Source organism: Pangasianodon hypophthalmus, chromosome 14 (genome assembly GCF_027358585.1).
Source record: "Pangasianodon hypophthalmus isolate fPanHyp1 chromosome 14, fPanHyp1.pri, whole genome shotgun sequence".
Lineage (NCBI taxonomy): Eukaryota > Metazoa > Chordata > Actinopteri > Siluriformes > Pangasiidae > Pangasianodon > Pangasianodon hypophthalmus.
The window spans coordinates 8,476,116-8,492,017 of record NC_069723.1 but is presented as its reverse complement, the minus strand read 5'-3'; the positions used below and the strand labels follow the sequence as shown (position 1 = coordinate 8,492,017).

Here is a 15,902-nt window from a genome sequence, read left to right as displayed (position 1 = left end):
GGTCATAGGCAGCATTTTTCTTCCTCCACACATGACGAGTAGAGTTTAGGCCAAATAGTTCAATTTTGGTCTCATCTGACCACAGAACCTTCTCCCAATCACTTTGTACATCTTTGAGGTGATCATTGGCATACTTTAGGCGGGCCTCCACATGTGCCTTCTTAAGCAGGGGTACCTTTCGGGCACTGCAGGATTTTAATCCATTGCGGCGCAAAGTGTTGCCAATTGTTTTCCTGGTGACTGTGGTCCCAGCTGCCTTGAGGTCATTCACTAACTCCCGCTGTGTAGTTGCAGGCCGATTTCTCACAGTTCTCATGATCATTGCCACCCCACGAGGAGAAATCTTCTGTGGAGCACCAGACCGAGGTCTATTGATGGTCATGTTATACTTCTTAAATTTTCTCACAATTGCACCAATGGTTGTTACTTTAATACCCAGCATCTTGCTAATGTTTTTGTAGCCCATTCCAGATTTGTGCAGGTCAACAATCCTGTCTCTGAGGTCCTGAGAGAGTTCTTTGGTCTTACCCATGTTGGAGAGTTTGGAATCTGTCTGATTGTCTGATTCTGTGAACAGGTGTCTTTCATACAGGTGATTACTTAGAACAGGTGTCTTCAATTCAGGTAACAAGTTGATTGGGAGTGTCTAACTGGTCTGTGAAAGCCAGAACTCCTAATGCATACTAGAGGATCAAATACTTATTTCCCTCAATGAAATACAAAGCAATTAATATATATTCTTTAAAGTTATTTTCTGGATTTTCTTTTTGATATTCTGTCTCTCCATGTTAGAATACATCTACCATTAAAAGTATAGAATGAGCATGTCTTTATTAGTGGGCAAACCAACAAAATCAGCAAGGGATCAAATACTTTTTACTCTCACTGTATATATTACCTGGAGTTATTTCTACTGGTCATTTTATAGAAGAGGAAACACAGCGTAATCTTTCTAGAAGTTTGTAAAAATTTCTGACATGATCGATTGGGACAGAACTAAAATCCCAAAGATGCACCAGTTATAATTATATTGCTAAAGCTAGTCAAGTCTGGATACGACTTAGAAGAAATATTACTGACTTAAATTCCCAATATTTATCACATGAAAGCGAGAGTTGGCTGCGCTGAGCTAAAAAAAAAAAAAAAAAAAAAAAAGAAGAAGGAAATGCATTGTAATCTGTATTTTGTAAAAAGTCAAAGATGAGGTTACTGTCCAACTGAGCATGAAACCGTGACACTGTACCAATCCTAGTTCCAGTGTTAATGTTTAGCATGATTTGGTAGAGAATCAAAGCCCTGAGGATGAGGTGGAGTTTTATCTCTGATACCTAGTACGGCATTGGCGTCATTTGAGTGTCATCACGTTCCAGAAAGAATCTGATGGCACGCATACAAAAGCCTGGAGTTGAAAACGATGAACCTTTGACCCGGATTTGTTTACACGACTGATCATTCGGACATAACAGGAAAACAAGGGGTTTGGGAAAGTGGAAGGTAGTTTCCAGTTAACAGATTGTTTCTATTGAGTTCTCAAGTAACTTTGGTATTTGTATTTGCTGAATCAGGTATTCTCTGATTTAAAACTAATGCTAAGGCAGGACGCGGAATTTGAGAACTGTGACTTGACTTTCTAATTGTCTTCACACAAAAGCAGGACACGGAAAATGGGAACGAAGTGCAGTGTGAATATAAAGCTTGCTGTAATGAGAGAGGAGCGTTCCTCTTGTTTAACTTTCACGATATTAGTCATACCACATTACTAGCAGAAGATAATCACTGCAAGTTTGGTATATTGCAATAAAATAATCATTATTATTTACAGGAACAAAAGTTTTTTTCTGCAGTGTATTATTGTAAATAAACCAGCCTTTTCCCACAATAAGCCCATAACCCTTCATGTAAGTATAAAACTTATAGTATATAGTATGAATAGTATGAACTTAATCCAAGACTGTGTTAATTTTAAATGCTTTCTAGAAACACAAACTGAACTGATGAGTAAGAATTTGCCACCGCAATAAACAACCAAATAGATTTTTAAAATAGATATCTATTTTTTTAATAGATTGGGAGCTTATTATATAATGTACGTATATAATATAGCTAGCATTATACCAAGGTACTATTGAATCCCTGAATCTGATTGGTCAGATTTTCGGTTTCTCAGTAATATGCCAAGCTACATTCTCCTGTCTTATTCAAGAGAGGAAAAAGAGGAAAAAAGAGAGCCTGGTGAGGGAACGACTGTTTGTAGCTCTTACAATGAAAGTGAAAGAGGACTTAATTGTTTTAAGGATGTTACACAACAGTAAATGTAACCATAAGTGGATAAATAGTACAACATATCATTCTTTAATACATAGAAATTGTACTCATTGGCAAATTGCTGTGGTATAAGAGGAATAATAGATGTTGGGATGTGCTGTTATAGGAAAATATTCAACTCTGCTGCTTCACTGATTATTTTCCTACACCAGCATGTCCTGTCATGTTTTGATATTATTTACTTTACCAATTAGCTATACATATTACTATATATCTAAAACACTGCCATTACAACCTTCAGATAAAGACCAAAGCTATGTCTAGTGCAGTATTCAAGTGTCAGCCATTTTATAGTCCAAATTCTCAAGGGACAGTCATAATCCTGGGATAGTTCACTAATTTATTCCATATTACCTCTAGTGCTTTGTAAATGCGCTGCACTTCTGATATAATAGCGCGGTGTATAACGATTCTGGAACGGTCAGCATCATGTACAAATACAAATAACATACAACGAATTCTGAACTCCTTGCCCATGCTTTTAATGCTTACATTGACATTTAACACTTCTGTATTTTCATAGTTTCAGTTTGCATGTTTAAAACATTGTTAAACTGTCTTGTGTTATTTTGTGTAATCGTGCCACTAGCCTGCTTATTACTGTTGATATTTCGCTTGTTTATGTAACAACAAGTTACAGTGGTGTGTTTATGGACGCTTACTGCTGCACTATATAGTGGCATTATATAGTGATATGCAAAGAATAAAATGCAGCAGGACACTGTTATAGGAAAATCAACATTGGGGCGGTGTGACACGGCCCGATACGAAACGGGGTTACTGATGATTATCTTTCTATAATAGTGTGTCCTGAAATGTTTTATTCCTTTTAAACAGCAGTTTTCCACAAGGATTTTTTTTTATTAATGAAACACATGTCAGTTTTAATCCATGTATAGTTACATATAATGTTGTGGAACATCTGCAAAACAAGAAGTTACTTCCTGTTATCACTTTTGTTATAGCAGCTATAAACAGTTGTTCCCTCAACATCATCATTTTTTTTCTCTTTCTTGAAGTTACTAAGATGAAACAATGGAGCTTGTTGTGTTACTGGGAAACCGCAAAGCCTCATCTGTCCTGAAGACTCTCCCATGGAGGAAAACATAAAGTTACAGCTTTAAATAAACCTCTCCTTACAGAAAACTTTACGATATCAGTGATTATATGTTTTTGTTTGTTCAGTAACACATTTTTAATTTGTTTACTGGTAGGGATAGATTGTGTGCTGAGGTAACAACAGTTTATAGCTATTATAACCATTGTTAATGTGGAAGCAGGAACTAAATTGTTTCATGCATGTTACACAGCACTAATTGTGTCCATAAATGTATAAATAACATAATGTCATTCTTTAATAAATAATAATTGTACTTTTTGGCAATTTGTGGTATAAGAGAAGTAAAACACATTGGGATGTGCCTTTGTTGATTATTTTCCTACAATTGCATGTCCTACCATGGTTTATTTCTCACCTAGCCAATTAGCTATCTGTCCTGAAGACTTTCCCATGGTGGAAAACTTCACCTCTGACTGTTACAAAGCACTGACACTGGAGACTCCTTCTGTAAATATTATACAAACACCTTCTTACAGAAAACATCACACTGTCAATAAGTATTTATTTGTTCAATGACACATTTTAAATGTGTTTATTATTAGGCTTATGGTGAAACATTCATAATACAACTTCCTGTGAATTAGAGGTTATGATAGAAATTATATGTATTGACTTTTGCACAGAATTTTTATGTCTGTTTTTTTTTTTGTTTTTTTTTTTTTTTTTTTGTTTTTAACATTGAAGTTTTTACTCCTTTAGTCATGCAGTCATGTAGAATGATAAGGGAGGTTTGTTAGAATGCACACGACACGTTTTGTGTGTTCAAACGTAACATTATATACTAAATTTAATTTCTGTTTTCACACCTTTCCCACAGGTTTACGTGTCATATGACTATGGAACCACCTTCATCCATATATCAGATAAGTTCAACCTGCCTAGTGGGAAGGAGAACAGCAAGCAAGTGATCTCGCAGTTCTATCACAGCCCTGCTGATAACAGACGCGTGAGTATCTGCTTCTGCTATCCCTCAAATCTCATGCATGGGCCTTAAAGCACTAAAGAGTGAGGTCAGTTAAGGTTGTTTTGTTGTGGGGATGTGTTGCCGTGGCCTAGCTTTCTCTTAAGAGGTGTGTGTGCGCGCGTGTGTGTGTGTGTGTGTGGAGAAGCTCGTTTTGGGCGTGGGAGCAGTTCTCATGAGACCCAGTGCGACAGCGTGACTAATAGGCCCGGCCTTGCCCGTAGCCGTCGCCCTTGGCACCCGACATAATTGCCTGCCTCAGGGAGGAGTTGCCGGTTGCAAAGGCACCTGGGAATTGAAGTGCTGCTCTGCTCCATGATTCTGCAGTGCGGCTCCTCAGGCCACAGTCCTGAGCCAGAGTGGGACACTGAGGCAGGAGGATAACTAACGATAGCATTTTGCACTGTGCAGTGTGCAGTATTAGCACTACGGCATTAGGACAGCTGTCTACTTTTAATTTAACAGATGAATTTCCCTAGATAATAATAATAATTGACCAACCAAATAAACAACCTGAGCAAGCTGGCTGTGGGTTTTTTTATTTTTTATTTTTTATTAATAGTATCTGAGCAAGGTTCATGCAAATCTAAGATAAAAATATTCCCTAAAGAAAAAGACATGACTGTTCATGGACATGTCTTTTTATAGCAGCTCAATCTCATCAGTTTTGCCTCCCTGTGGATGTGTGTGTTTTAAATCACACATGGTGATCTGTGAACAATGTGTTTCACTCCTTTTTCTCTTCTTCTATCTCATTGTTCATTCTTTCTCTGGCTCAGTTCATCCTCCAGGCTCTTCACATTGGCTCTTGTACTGGAGTGGAAGCTGTTCTTCCATTAACAGGAGAGCGGTTACAGGGAACGCACATAGATACAGGATCAAACAGAAGCCACAGAGGGAGAATTACAGCTGCATAATTACATATAAAGAACCACTATCTCTTAAATATATTATGAAATTTTCTTTGTAGTCTGAGCTTTTGATATTTCACATTATTCTTTCTTATCCAAGTCAATTAGAGCTAGTTATAAGTTGTTATACTATGTAATTTTTGAGGTTTTATTTTATTTATTTATTTTTTTACATTTTAGCATATATGACTGATAACTTGAATAAAATGGCTTTAATCCAACCCTTAATATTCCAAAACCAAGTTGGCCTATACATATACATGTCAATTTGGACTTTTGGACAATTTTAATAAAAATATGTTCTGTTGGTGGAAAGTTCAGGAATAACAATAAGTATCCAAAATATTATTGTACACATTAAAATAATGCAACTAATATTTAAGTAGTTGGACTGGGGAGGGAGTTTGCAGAATTGTTTTCCAGTTAAAGTGGTCTAAACAGTTTGAGAACAGTATTACAGAATGAGATCTCTTGAAATCTCTTGAAATATCTCTTGAGGCATTCAAATGTGTCCAGTATCCCTGAGGGTTTCCTCTGGGTTCTCTGGTTTCCTCCCACCTCCCAAAAACATGACAGCAGGTGGATTAGCTGCACTAAATTGCCCCTAGGTGTGAATGAGTGTGTGAAGGCTGATTTATACTTGCTGTTAACTATGCGTACGCGTATACAAGATGGCCGCCACATGTGCCATGCGTGGCTGCATGGTGCAATACCAGCTTAAATAGTGCTGGCAGTATAGCAGTGTGTGACATAAATAAAAAAACTCTTCATGTCTCAAATCACATGCAATATTCTAGATACTATTTTTAAATCTACACATACTAGATTTACAAGATTAGTGAATACTTTTGAACCTATGGCGAGGATTTTTGATTTGAGACGCAGATCATCAGCAGAAAGTTTTAAAGAAAGTGTTGCTGTGTATGAAATCCCTAAACAGTAAAGTTCGACTTGGAAACCAGATGGACAGGGATGTTTTGGATCCGAAGTGCCATTAGGTGGATGTCGCATTTAGTCCTCGAAGCGAGTAAGTGAACAGTGCCGCTCGTGTAACAACTGAGCACACCCAAGTACGTGTGGTGAAAGTGAAGTATATTTGCATCTTTTTAAATGCAGTGTTCCCAGGATAAACTCTGGATCCATCCTAACCCGGACCAGGATAAAGCACTTACTGAAGGTGAATGAGTGAATGAATTAAAATGTATGAAAAAATAATTCTCTTTGTATTTCTGTTCTCTCATGTCGTTGGCAGTACCTTTTTGCGGACACCAAAAACAGTTATCTTTGGAACACCTTTGACTTCTGCAAGAGCGTCCAGGGATTCTCCATCCCCTTCAAACCCACAGACCTGCTCCTGCACAGCAAGAGGCCAAACCTGGTCCTGGGATATGACAGTTCCCACCCTAATAAACAGGTTTGTCCAAAACAGTGACTCAGACATGCTTGAGTGAAATCTCACTGGTATTCCTGGTTAGATTTGCTTTATTTTTAGAGTATGAAAGCAGGGCTTTTTTATGAAATAGCTGCTTTTCTTCTTAACATGCAGGATAGTTATTTTAGTGTTCTGACTCAGTAGGGAATAAGCTTTATAACTTTGCATTAAAAACATTATGTTGCAAATCTTGGGCCAGTGGCACTTGTCTAATATGGGTGGTGATTCATCAGTGTTAAAGCCTTTAGAGAAAAGTTTCAGTCTGAATTTGCTGTATAGTGAGTCATCAGCTGGGCTTGAAACCTCAACATTTCTCAAATTGTTTCCGTTTTCTCTGGAAGCTGTGGAAGTCAGATGACTTTGGAGAAACATGGGTGCTGATTCAAGAACACGTCAAGTCCTACTTCTGGTAAGATCAATGACTGTAATTAATTACTTCTGGTGTTTGCTATAAGACACTGTGAAATACTCTCTGATAATTCTCTCAGAGTTTGTCCATCAGACACTGAAGGTGAACAGACTGCGTGTGGCCATGTTTCTACTTCTTCCTCACCCTGTAGCTTCTCTCATTGGTTTCTGACTCTAATCCCAGCTTAAATGTAGCCATATCTTATTAGTGATCTTTATTCTTGCTTGACTAGCCCAATGAAAAGGGTTTCCACTGTATTCTCACTGTTTTGGGAAGCTGGGAGCAGAACATCATGTTTGTAACTAGTCAGACGGTTCAGATACACTATATGGCCTAAAGTATGTGAACACCTGACCATCACACCTATATGTGCTTTTTGAACATCCCATTCCAGATTTAGTCCCCCTTTGCCGTTATAATAACCTCCACTCTTCTGGGAAAGGTTTCCACTAGGTTTTGGAGCGTGGCTGTGGGTATGTGTGTTCACTCAGCCACAAGAGCATTAGTGAGGTCAGGCGCTGATGTTGGGTGAGGAGGCCTGGGGTGCAGTCAGCGTTCCAGTTCATCCTAAAGGTGTTCAGTGGGGTTGAGGTCAGGGCTCTGTGCAGGTCACTCAGGTGCTTCCACACCAAACATTGGCAATGTCTTCATGGACCTCACTTTGTGCACAGGAGCACCGTCATGCTGGAACAGGTTTGGGCCTCTTACTTCCAGTGAAGGGAAATTGTAATGCTACAGCATCCAAAGACATTCTATACAATTGTCTCATATGGGTGTGATAGTCAGGTGTCCATATACTTTTGGCTGTATGGTCTATCTGAAAGGAGACGTTGTGATTTAATTTGCAGCAGTCAGTAAGCACAGATAGGCAATGTTCGATAGTGTCAGTTAGTGTAAATGTATATAGGAGACAGTAGTATTATGCTTAGGGTTTGTATGCATGAGTCTAAATTTCTGTTTTTGAGGTTTGAATTGTCCTTAAGTAAGGAATAAAACATGACAGTTCATGCAGTTATAGGAAAAAAATCAACGATGGGGTTGCGTACAACAGCCCAATACAAGGCCAAGTCACTGTCACCACCAGCATTTGATTATTTTCCGATAACAGTATGCTTCAGAGTGTTTTATTCCTCTTATACTACAGCAATTCGGGAACAGTTACAATGTTTTATTTATTAATGATCGACATGTCATATTTTTAACCATTTATAATTACAAAATCAGCATTAATCAACACATTCTATCAGACAGATTAGAGAATTATTTGGTGTAATATTGAATAACCAACAGAAATTGTAGGTGGATTAAATAACATTAAGTTAAATTTAAAAATGTATATATTTCTCACATGTGTATTGTGCCAAAGTTAGATCTAACTCATGATGGAATTAGATGTTGGCATTTAACGCTGAACAAGTAGCATTCTGGAAATTAGCATGTGCCTTCGAATGTTAAACAATAACCTGCTGGCTAACATTCCACCCTTATGCTTGGCTTAACTGGGAAAAAAACTGAAAGGTTTTTAACCATACTGGTTACGGACCAAATACGCTTCTCGTAAGCTTATTGCAAGTTCTGCAAGAAAACTAAACATTAAAATATTGTGTTCACATTTCTAATTGGTGCTTTCTGCAAACGCAAAAGCATTAAAACATCCAAACTTCGCAGGGTGATAGCTAACTATCATTGTTTTATTCAAAATGATTTAGATTAAAATGACAATATAATGATCCGAGTATAAAAATTAAATTACAGTGATCTCGTGTGATCCAAGTTATTTTAAGCTGATTTACCAAGATCCCATTTACTAAGCTGATGTGAATGCTTTATAAAGAATAGCTGTGTGAATGATATCACATGCAAAGTAGTGTGAGAAAACAATATGCAAATAAGATCTTATTTTTCATATGCTGTTTGATCTCAGAAGCCGTGACAAGTTCAAATATCCTGGAGGAGTAGACTAAAGCTGAAACACACACACACACACATACACACGTAATTGCACGCCAAGTATGACACTGCCTAAAGGTGGAGAGAGATGTCAGAAAACTCATACATATGATATTACGAGCAGAGTATAGACGTGCATGTGTGTTCTTAAGGGAAATGAAAGTGAAGGAAAACCTTTTCACAGGTTTTCTTTGAATAGCTTGGCATCTGCGTTGCTAATGAATACCTAATATAAAAGCAAATTTGCTATAGTGATAATAAGTGATAGTTTTGAGAATAATTTTGCTGAATGTTTAATTAAATCTAGCAAAAGTAATGAGTAAATTACCTCCTTAGTCAATTACATATACATTAAGGCAAACACAAAATGGACAAGGCATGCTATTTTGCTTATATGAAACACGCAATACTCTGTATAATATTCTGTATAGATCTGTATAGACTCTGAATAGATTCTGTAAAATAATTTCTTTTTATAGAAATGATGTGAAAGTATCATTAAACTTTCTTTTTTTTTTTAAAAGTAGCTCTTTTTTTTTGTTTTGCTTTCATCTTGTTAGCAAACCTATATACTGTGATCCATATTGTGTATCATAGAAATATCTTCACGCATGATATTTTTGTCATGTCGCCCACCCCTGCGTATGTGTTTACATTTAACTTTAGTAAATCATGGCCGAAATGTTGACCTGGAAACCATAAGTTTAACAAAAAGTTTTCTTTTCCTGCCTTGATTTCTCTGTACTTTATAAAACCACTACCACCCTGTTTGCTGTTTAGAGTATACGAAACCACATTATTTACTATTTAATGCAGCAAATGATCGGAAAGCGCATACTGTTTTATGAGCATGACTGCTATTTGTATCTGGCCTGTTCATGAGGGAGTGAAAATGATCCACAGTAATAACCACAGAGGAAGTGGATGATTATGTGTGCTGCGTTTCTGACGAGCTGCTGGTAGCTCGGTTTGTTAATAGTGGGCATCAGCGTGCTGCCTTTTGATTAATGGCTGATTAATGGCCTTTGGGCTTGGCTGAACTTGGTCCACTTCGTCCACTGGAGTAGCGTCCAGTCAGCGAGGCACCCCAAGAAAATGGAGTGTAGCTAATGAGTCTCCTCTCAGTACACTGATCAAGCCTGTGCCTTGCTCAGATGACATAGTAGGGGGTTTATGTAGAACCATTCATAATTCCTGATTCCGGATGTATAATATACAACAGTGCTGTCTCAAATCTGATCCATCTGCAAGACAAATAACATGTTTGTATTTAACTCGGTCATTAATAATGAAAAAATGTTGAACTGTTGATATGGTTTAGCCTTTTGTTTATTTAACATTTAGGGAAGGAGTCTCCAGCGTCAGTGTTTTCTGACACGGGAGAGGACAAAGGACTTTGTCCTCTTCCGGTTTCTTGGTAGCATGACAAGCTGCATTTTTGTCTTATTAACTTCAAGAGAAAGAGAAAAAGAGAGGCGGTTGAGGGAACGACAGTTTCTAGTTGCTATAACAGAAAAATTTGCCTGTCTTTGCTGGAGAATGTGAATTTTAATTGATGCAACAGCTATTTATGACCGGGACTAAAAGAGAGCAGCATTGGCCGTGCTCTCTGGGTGGGAGGGATGGCATACTCTCTCTCCCCTGTCAATCACAGCAGCACTAACTAATCATGGGCATCTATGAGGTTATGTATGCGAAAGCGGGTAGATAGCGCTATCCTCCCTCTGTGTTTCTCCGCCATGTGATGCAGCAAGAGCAGCATTTCGAAGAGCTGCGGTTGGCTGGCTTTACATATCTCAGAGGAAGCATATGATAGCCTTTACCCTCCCAAGTTGATAGTTGTTGTACGATAGGGAAAGCTAGATGGAGGGTGGAAATTGGCCAAGACTAAATTAATGAGAAAATCAGGGGGGGAATTAAAAAAATAAATAAATAAATTGCTGTGGTAGAAGAGGAATATAGCATTTCAGGATGCGCTATTATAGGAAAATAATCAACTACAAGGTTGTAACAGAGTCACATCACCCCTTTGTTGGGTATTTTCTTATATACAACCTGCCCCATCATGTTTTATTCCTTAACTGTACTATTGTACTCTGAAACCTCTCCGGATTTAATACTGATCCCCTGAGAAGGTTTGTGTTAGCCCACAGCTCCACCGCAGGCTGATTAAGAGTGCTAAAAAAGTGCCGTTCCTTGTCTGTTCCACATGCCCAGCTTTGTATGAAGTTTAAATCCTGGTCGTGAAATGGGCGGGGCATGGGTGGAATAGTAGTCTGTGTACTTGTCCCTTCAGTCTAATCCTTTTATCCATTTGGTAGGAGCTTCAAGAACCAGTCTCAACAAACAAACTGGCATGTTTACAAAAGGACGGAGGCAGGCCTTTGTGCTAGGGAGCAAGAGAGTAAATCTCAGGGCTCCAGGGTCTCTGAAGCCATGACTCAAATCCTAAGCCTGCTATGCTGAATCATTTATACACAGGGAGCTTCATGGCCCTTAGCTTGCCTCTGTGTGGAGAGGAATGTGGACCAAAAAAAGGGGACCATTTAGAAATAGCTCCAGTTTTAAGAGCCTAATCTTATAGCATGCAAAATATTGCAATTCCCTATCTTTGTTGAACAAATTGTTTAAACATTCAAGGTAATTACTGGAAAAAGTATGTGAACGCTTATATTTAATAACTAGTGGTACCTGTTTTCAGTAGCTGCTGATCCATTAAAAAGAGGTTAGGAGATGTGATGTGAAACAGACCCTGCTCCTGCTCCAGCTCCAGCTGCAGCTCCAGCATTTCACTCAAATTACTCCACTGTTTTGAATCATTATCCGACCCTCTGATACGTTACTGTAGAATTTGATGCAGCTTGGCCAGGCTGCATGATACCTGCTCTCCTAATATCGTCATCCCACTTATTTTGCTCAATAAAAAATTTATTTAAAAACACAATTTAGAATCAGATTTAGAAGCAAAAAATTTTAATCAGTAGATAACCTTATCTTAACCATCTTTACGGTAAGACTTCTGGTGAATATTCTGGTGATTTTTTTAAAAAAAAATCGAAAATCATGTGATCAAAGCTCAGATAATGATAACCAATTAGTCTGTAGCAAACTGAAAATAAAATTCCAGTTGATTCATTAATTTATTCATCTAATAGGCCAAAAATTGTGATCATGATTCTTCACAAATTATTCTTTGCTTTTGATTATTTGTCCAGAGAACATTAGTTTCCACTATTGATCTGGAAAAACTAGGTAAGACGGGAGAAATGTGATTTTTTTCCCCCGTCTCTGAGCGCCCTTTGGTGAAACTGATTGCAGCACTCGACTCCATATTTAGAGGTGACTGTTGTACAGGTTTTTCACATACTTCTTCCGTCAGCGACATTTATTGTTTGTTCCATTTGTCTAATAAAGATAAGACAATGTTAAGTGATGCATGTTGTGTTTGTTTAAAAGGCACCTTTTAGGAGCCATTCATGCTGAAATTGAGATAAGTGCAAAGGGCTCGTAAATGTTTCTCTCAGCTAGAGCTTTGACATGCTGGAAGAATCTGTGCATTTCTATCTTTCAGGGTTTTTTGTTGTTGTTGTTGTTGATCATACAGCTGTTGTAGTGTGTTAATACTGTGTATGTTCTCCTAGGGGAGTTGAGCCATACGACAGCCCAACCACAGTGCTGGTCCAGAGGCATGAACCCCAGGGTGTCTCCAGCATTCTCAGCAGCACCGACTTCTTCCAGAGCGAGGAAAACCGACACATCATTCTGGAAAGAGTGGACAGCTTTCAGCTCCGAGACAAGTACATGTTCGCTACTACAACCAGGGTAAGATCTGCATGGTAAAGCGTGGCAGCTCATGCTGTTGTGATAGAAGGAACGTACAATACAGTAAATTCACCGGACACTAACTATACCTTCATTAGGATTGCATGGGTGGCATTCTGTGCAAGAGATGAGCTAAACATAAATATCTTGCCTAGTTCGGTTTCTGCACTTTAACTTGCTGATATCACTGTAAACTGTCGTAGTAGCTGCATATTAAGCATACGTACAGTCCAGAAGATGATATCCTGTTATAAAGTGCAGGTGCACATAGTAGTGTATCCGGGGAGTCTGTTTAATATGTACTACTCAGATCATGTACTTTCAGTTAGGTATTGAGGAACCTGATTGTCTTGGGGAAAAACTGTTATGGGGTGGACACTTTATTAACTATAAATTGATTAGCTATCAATTTACCCACCCAACTTATCCAACTTACCCACAAGGCAAGTCAAAGCTCCAGTGTTAGCTACAAGTGGTAGCTAACGTAATATAATAACATATGACGAAGTAGTTATCTAGTAACGTGTATAAGTGTATAGACTAATACTGCGCTCGATCAGAGATTGTAGCTTGTAGTTCCGGATATCTGACCAGGAAAAGCCAAAAAGGTTCCTCTGAGTTCAGAGAGTGACGTGCCCTAAACGAATCAACGAACCAACATGGCCATGCACAGCATCAGACGTAAACAAAGTAGCACTTCTTACCTTGAAATGAGTTCTACTGACGAAATATACAAGTATTTGCTTTAGATCAATCAACATACAGACTTATTTGCTTATTAACTCTATAACATTGTACAGCTAGCTGTTTTGAGGAGGAAAATATACATCACTCATCACAGCTAGCTGGCTAGTTTGTTGCTAAAAAAAGACGAAAATGGGGCCTTCCATGTATTTTGTCCCACTTTGTACCTCGAACGCACGTAGGTCGATGTGGGTCATTGTTATTCCACGCTCCACTGTTCCCCGGCCCAGGTAAATTGAAGTATTGAAAATGCAGCGTAAGGGAGATGAACAAACATATGATCATTATTTACTTGTAAAAAGTTTCTAAACTAAGACATTGTGTTTGTGTCACCAAGTTGTTGCCTAAGGTTTTGGCTGGTTTGAGATGTGGTGTTATATCCTTGCCTGACATGCTGGATATATTTGAATCTCACTAGAGTCTTTATTTACTTAGTAAAAATAGTATGGCAGGTTTGCGCTTGTCTTTATTGTGCTCAGTGTTTCCACATACCAGTGTGTTATTGACTATAAAAAAGATTGTCTGTCATCCATGCATGCTAATTAACCCGGCTAGTAAAAAAACATTCTAGGGGTAACCAAAACTTTTGTTTTGCAAAGTCAACACGAAGTAAGATGTTTTTTTTCTCCCTAAAAAATCTAATAGCTTGGAAATTAAATTTGCGTGTCCTGGGTGCCCGGGCTTATGATTTGTCCGTCCATTTTTAAAGTTGGTGGCTTTGCAGATGCAGTGTTTCTGATCTACGTCATCAATGGAAGGCAGAGAGACCCTAGTGATGTGCTCACACAGCTGTTCAGTGTTCTCTCTACGGTCCTGTAGAATGAATTGAAGACTTATTCAGGGGAGAATGTGGAGACGCTCCTGGGCTTTTTGGCTAGAAAGACGATGTTAAGGGCCCATGTGAGATTCTCTGTGATGTACGCACCAAGCAGCCAGGAGCTCTTGACTGTCTCCATGGTCGTTGATTTGCAGCAGAGACAGATCACAGTAAGTCCTCTTGAAGACAACAATCATCTGTTTTGTGTTATTAAATTGTACAAAAGAGATGGTTGTGGACTTGCAGATGGTGATCAGTCTCTGGTACAAATAAAACAGTAAGAAAAGAAAGACATTAGCTGCAGAGTAGACTGTTTACATGAAGTTCTTTCTGTCTTAGACAATAAAAATACCCAGAATAGAGAATACAGTACAGGCTTTATTTCAAGGTATGTAAATGCTGTCCAGATACATTATTAGAGTAAGCCACTGCCTCCTAAACATAATGCACTGGTATTGACAGTGATGGATATGAAAGGAAAACTGTATTATGAAATCTTTGGGTAAAATTCTTTCTGCATATCATTGTTTATTTAACAAAAAGAGGAAGGAAGGAAATAAAAAGATCAAGTTCCCTATTTTTCTTATTTTCTGTTTCACATTGTTGTTATGAGCTGAAAGAGATAGTGGCTGGAAAGGAAAAGCAAGACAAATCTAAATAAAAGAAAAGATTGTTGTTTTGTTTAGTTCTGGTCAGCAATGCCATGTAGTGTGTGTGTTTGATAGATGTTGTGTGTGATGAAGTTAGGAGTGGCAGCAGAAGTAGCAGTGTAACGTGGTTACAGCAGTACCAGACACAGCCACAGGGTTTTCAGTGTAGTCCGTGTCCCCTGTGTGGCGAAACGGAAGTTGGTGTAGTATGATGTAGAGTTCAGAGGGAGGAATTTATGAAATCCAGCCTATATTTTGGGGAGTCAGAGTCAGATGCAAAAATGATGCGAACCACTGGTGTAAGTAAGGAAAAATTGTTTGTTTTGGGGGGTTTCTTCCTTCAGTATCTTCTTCAAGAGGTGAAATGCGTGCTCAATTGGGTTAAGGTCTGGTGATTGATGGCCAGTCTTAATACCTTCCACTTTTTTCCCCCTTTGTTGTGTTGGCAGTGTGTTTTGGGTCATTGTCTTGCTGCAGTATTAAGATTCTCACAATTAGATTGGATACATTTATCTGTAAATTGGCAGATAGAATGTTTCCGTAGACTTCTGAATTCATTCTGCTGCTACCATCATGAGTTACATCATCAATAAAGATTAGTGAGCCCTTTTCAGAGGCAGCCATGCAAGCCCAAGCCATGACACTACCTCCACCGTGCATGAGAGATGAGCTCATAATGTTTTGGCTCATAAGCAGATCTTAATCTTGGTTCTAGAACTTTTGAGGCTCGAATTCCAATCTGGCTTTCTGATTCTTACTGC

At 38.5% G+C, this 15,902-nt stretch overlaps 1 protein-coding gene across 2 annotated transcripts in view; it reads left to right on the top strand.

Moving 5' to 3' along the window:
- sorl1 (sortilin-related receptor, L(DLR class) A repeats containing) overlaps nt 1-15,902 on the top strand; it is a 75,785-nt gene that overhangs the window by 14,759 nt on the left and 45,124 nt on the right. For both annotated transcript variants that reach the window (XM_026924164.3, XM_026924163.3), the window contains exons 3-6: nt 4,263-4,391; nt 6,570-6,731; nt 7,091-7,158; nt 12,750-12,930. In XM_026924164.3, coding sequence (XP_026779965.2) covers nt 4,263-4,391; nt 6,570-6,731; nt 7,091-7,158; nt 12,750-12,930 — 540 coding nt within the window. The remainder of the gene's footprint in view (nt 1-4,262; nt 4,392-6,569; nt 6,732-7,090; nt 7,159-12,749; nt 12,931-15,902) is intronic.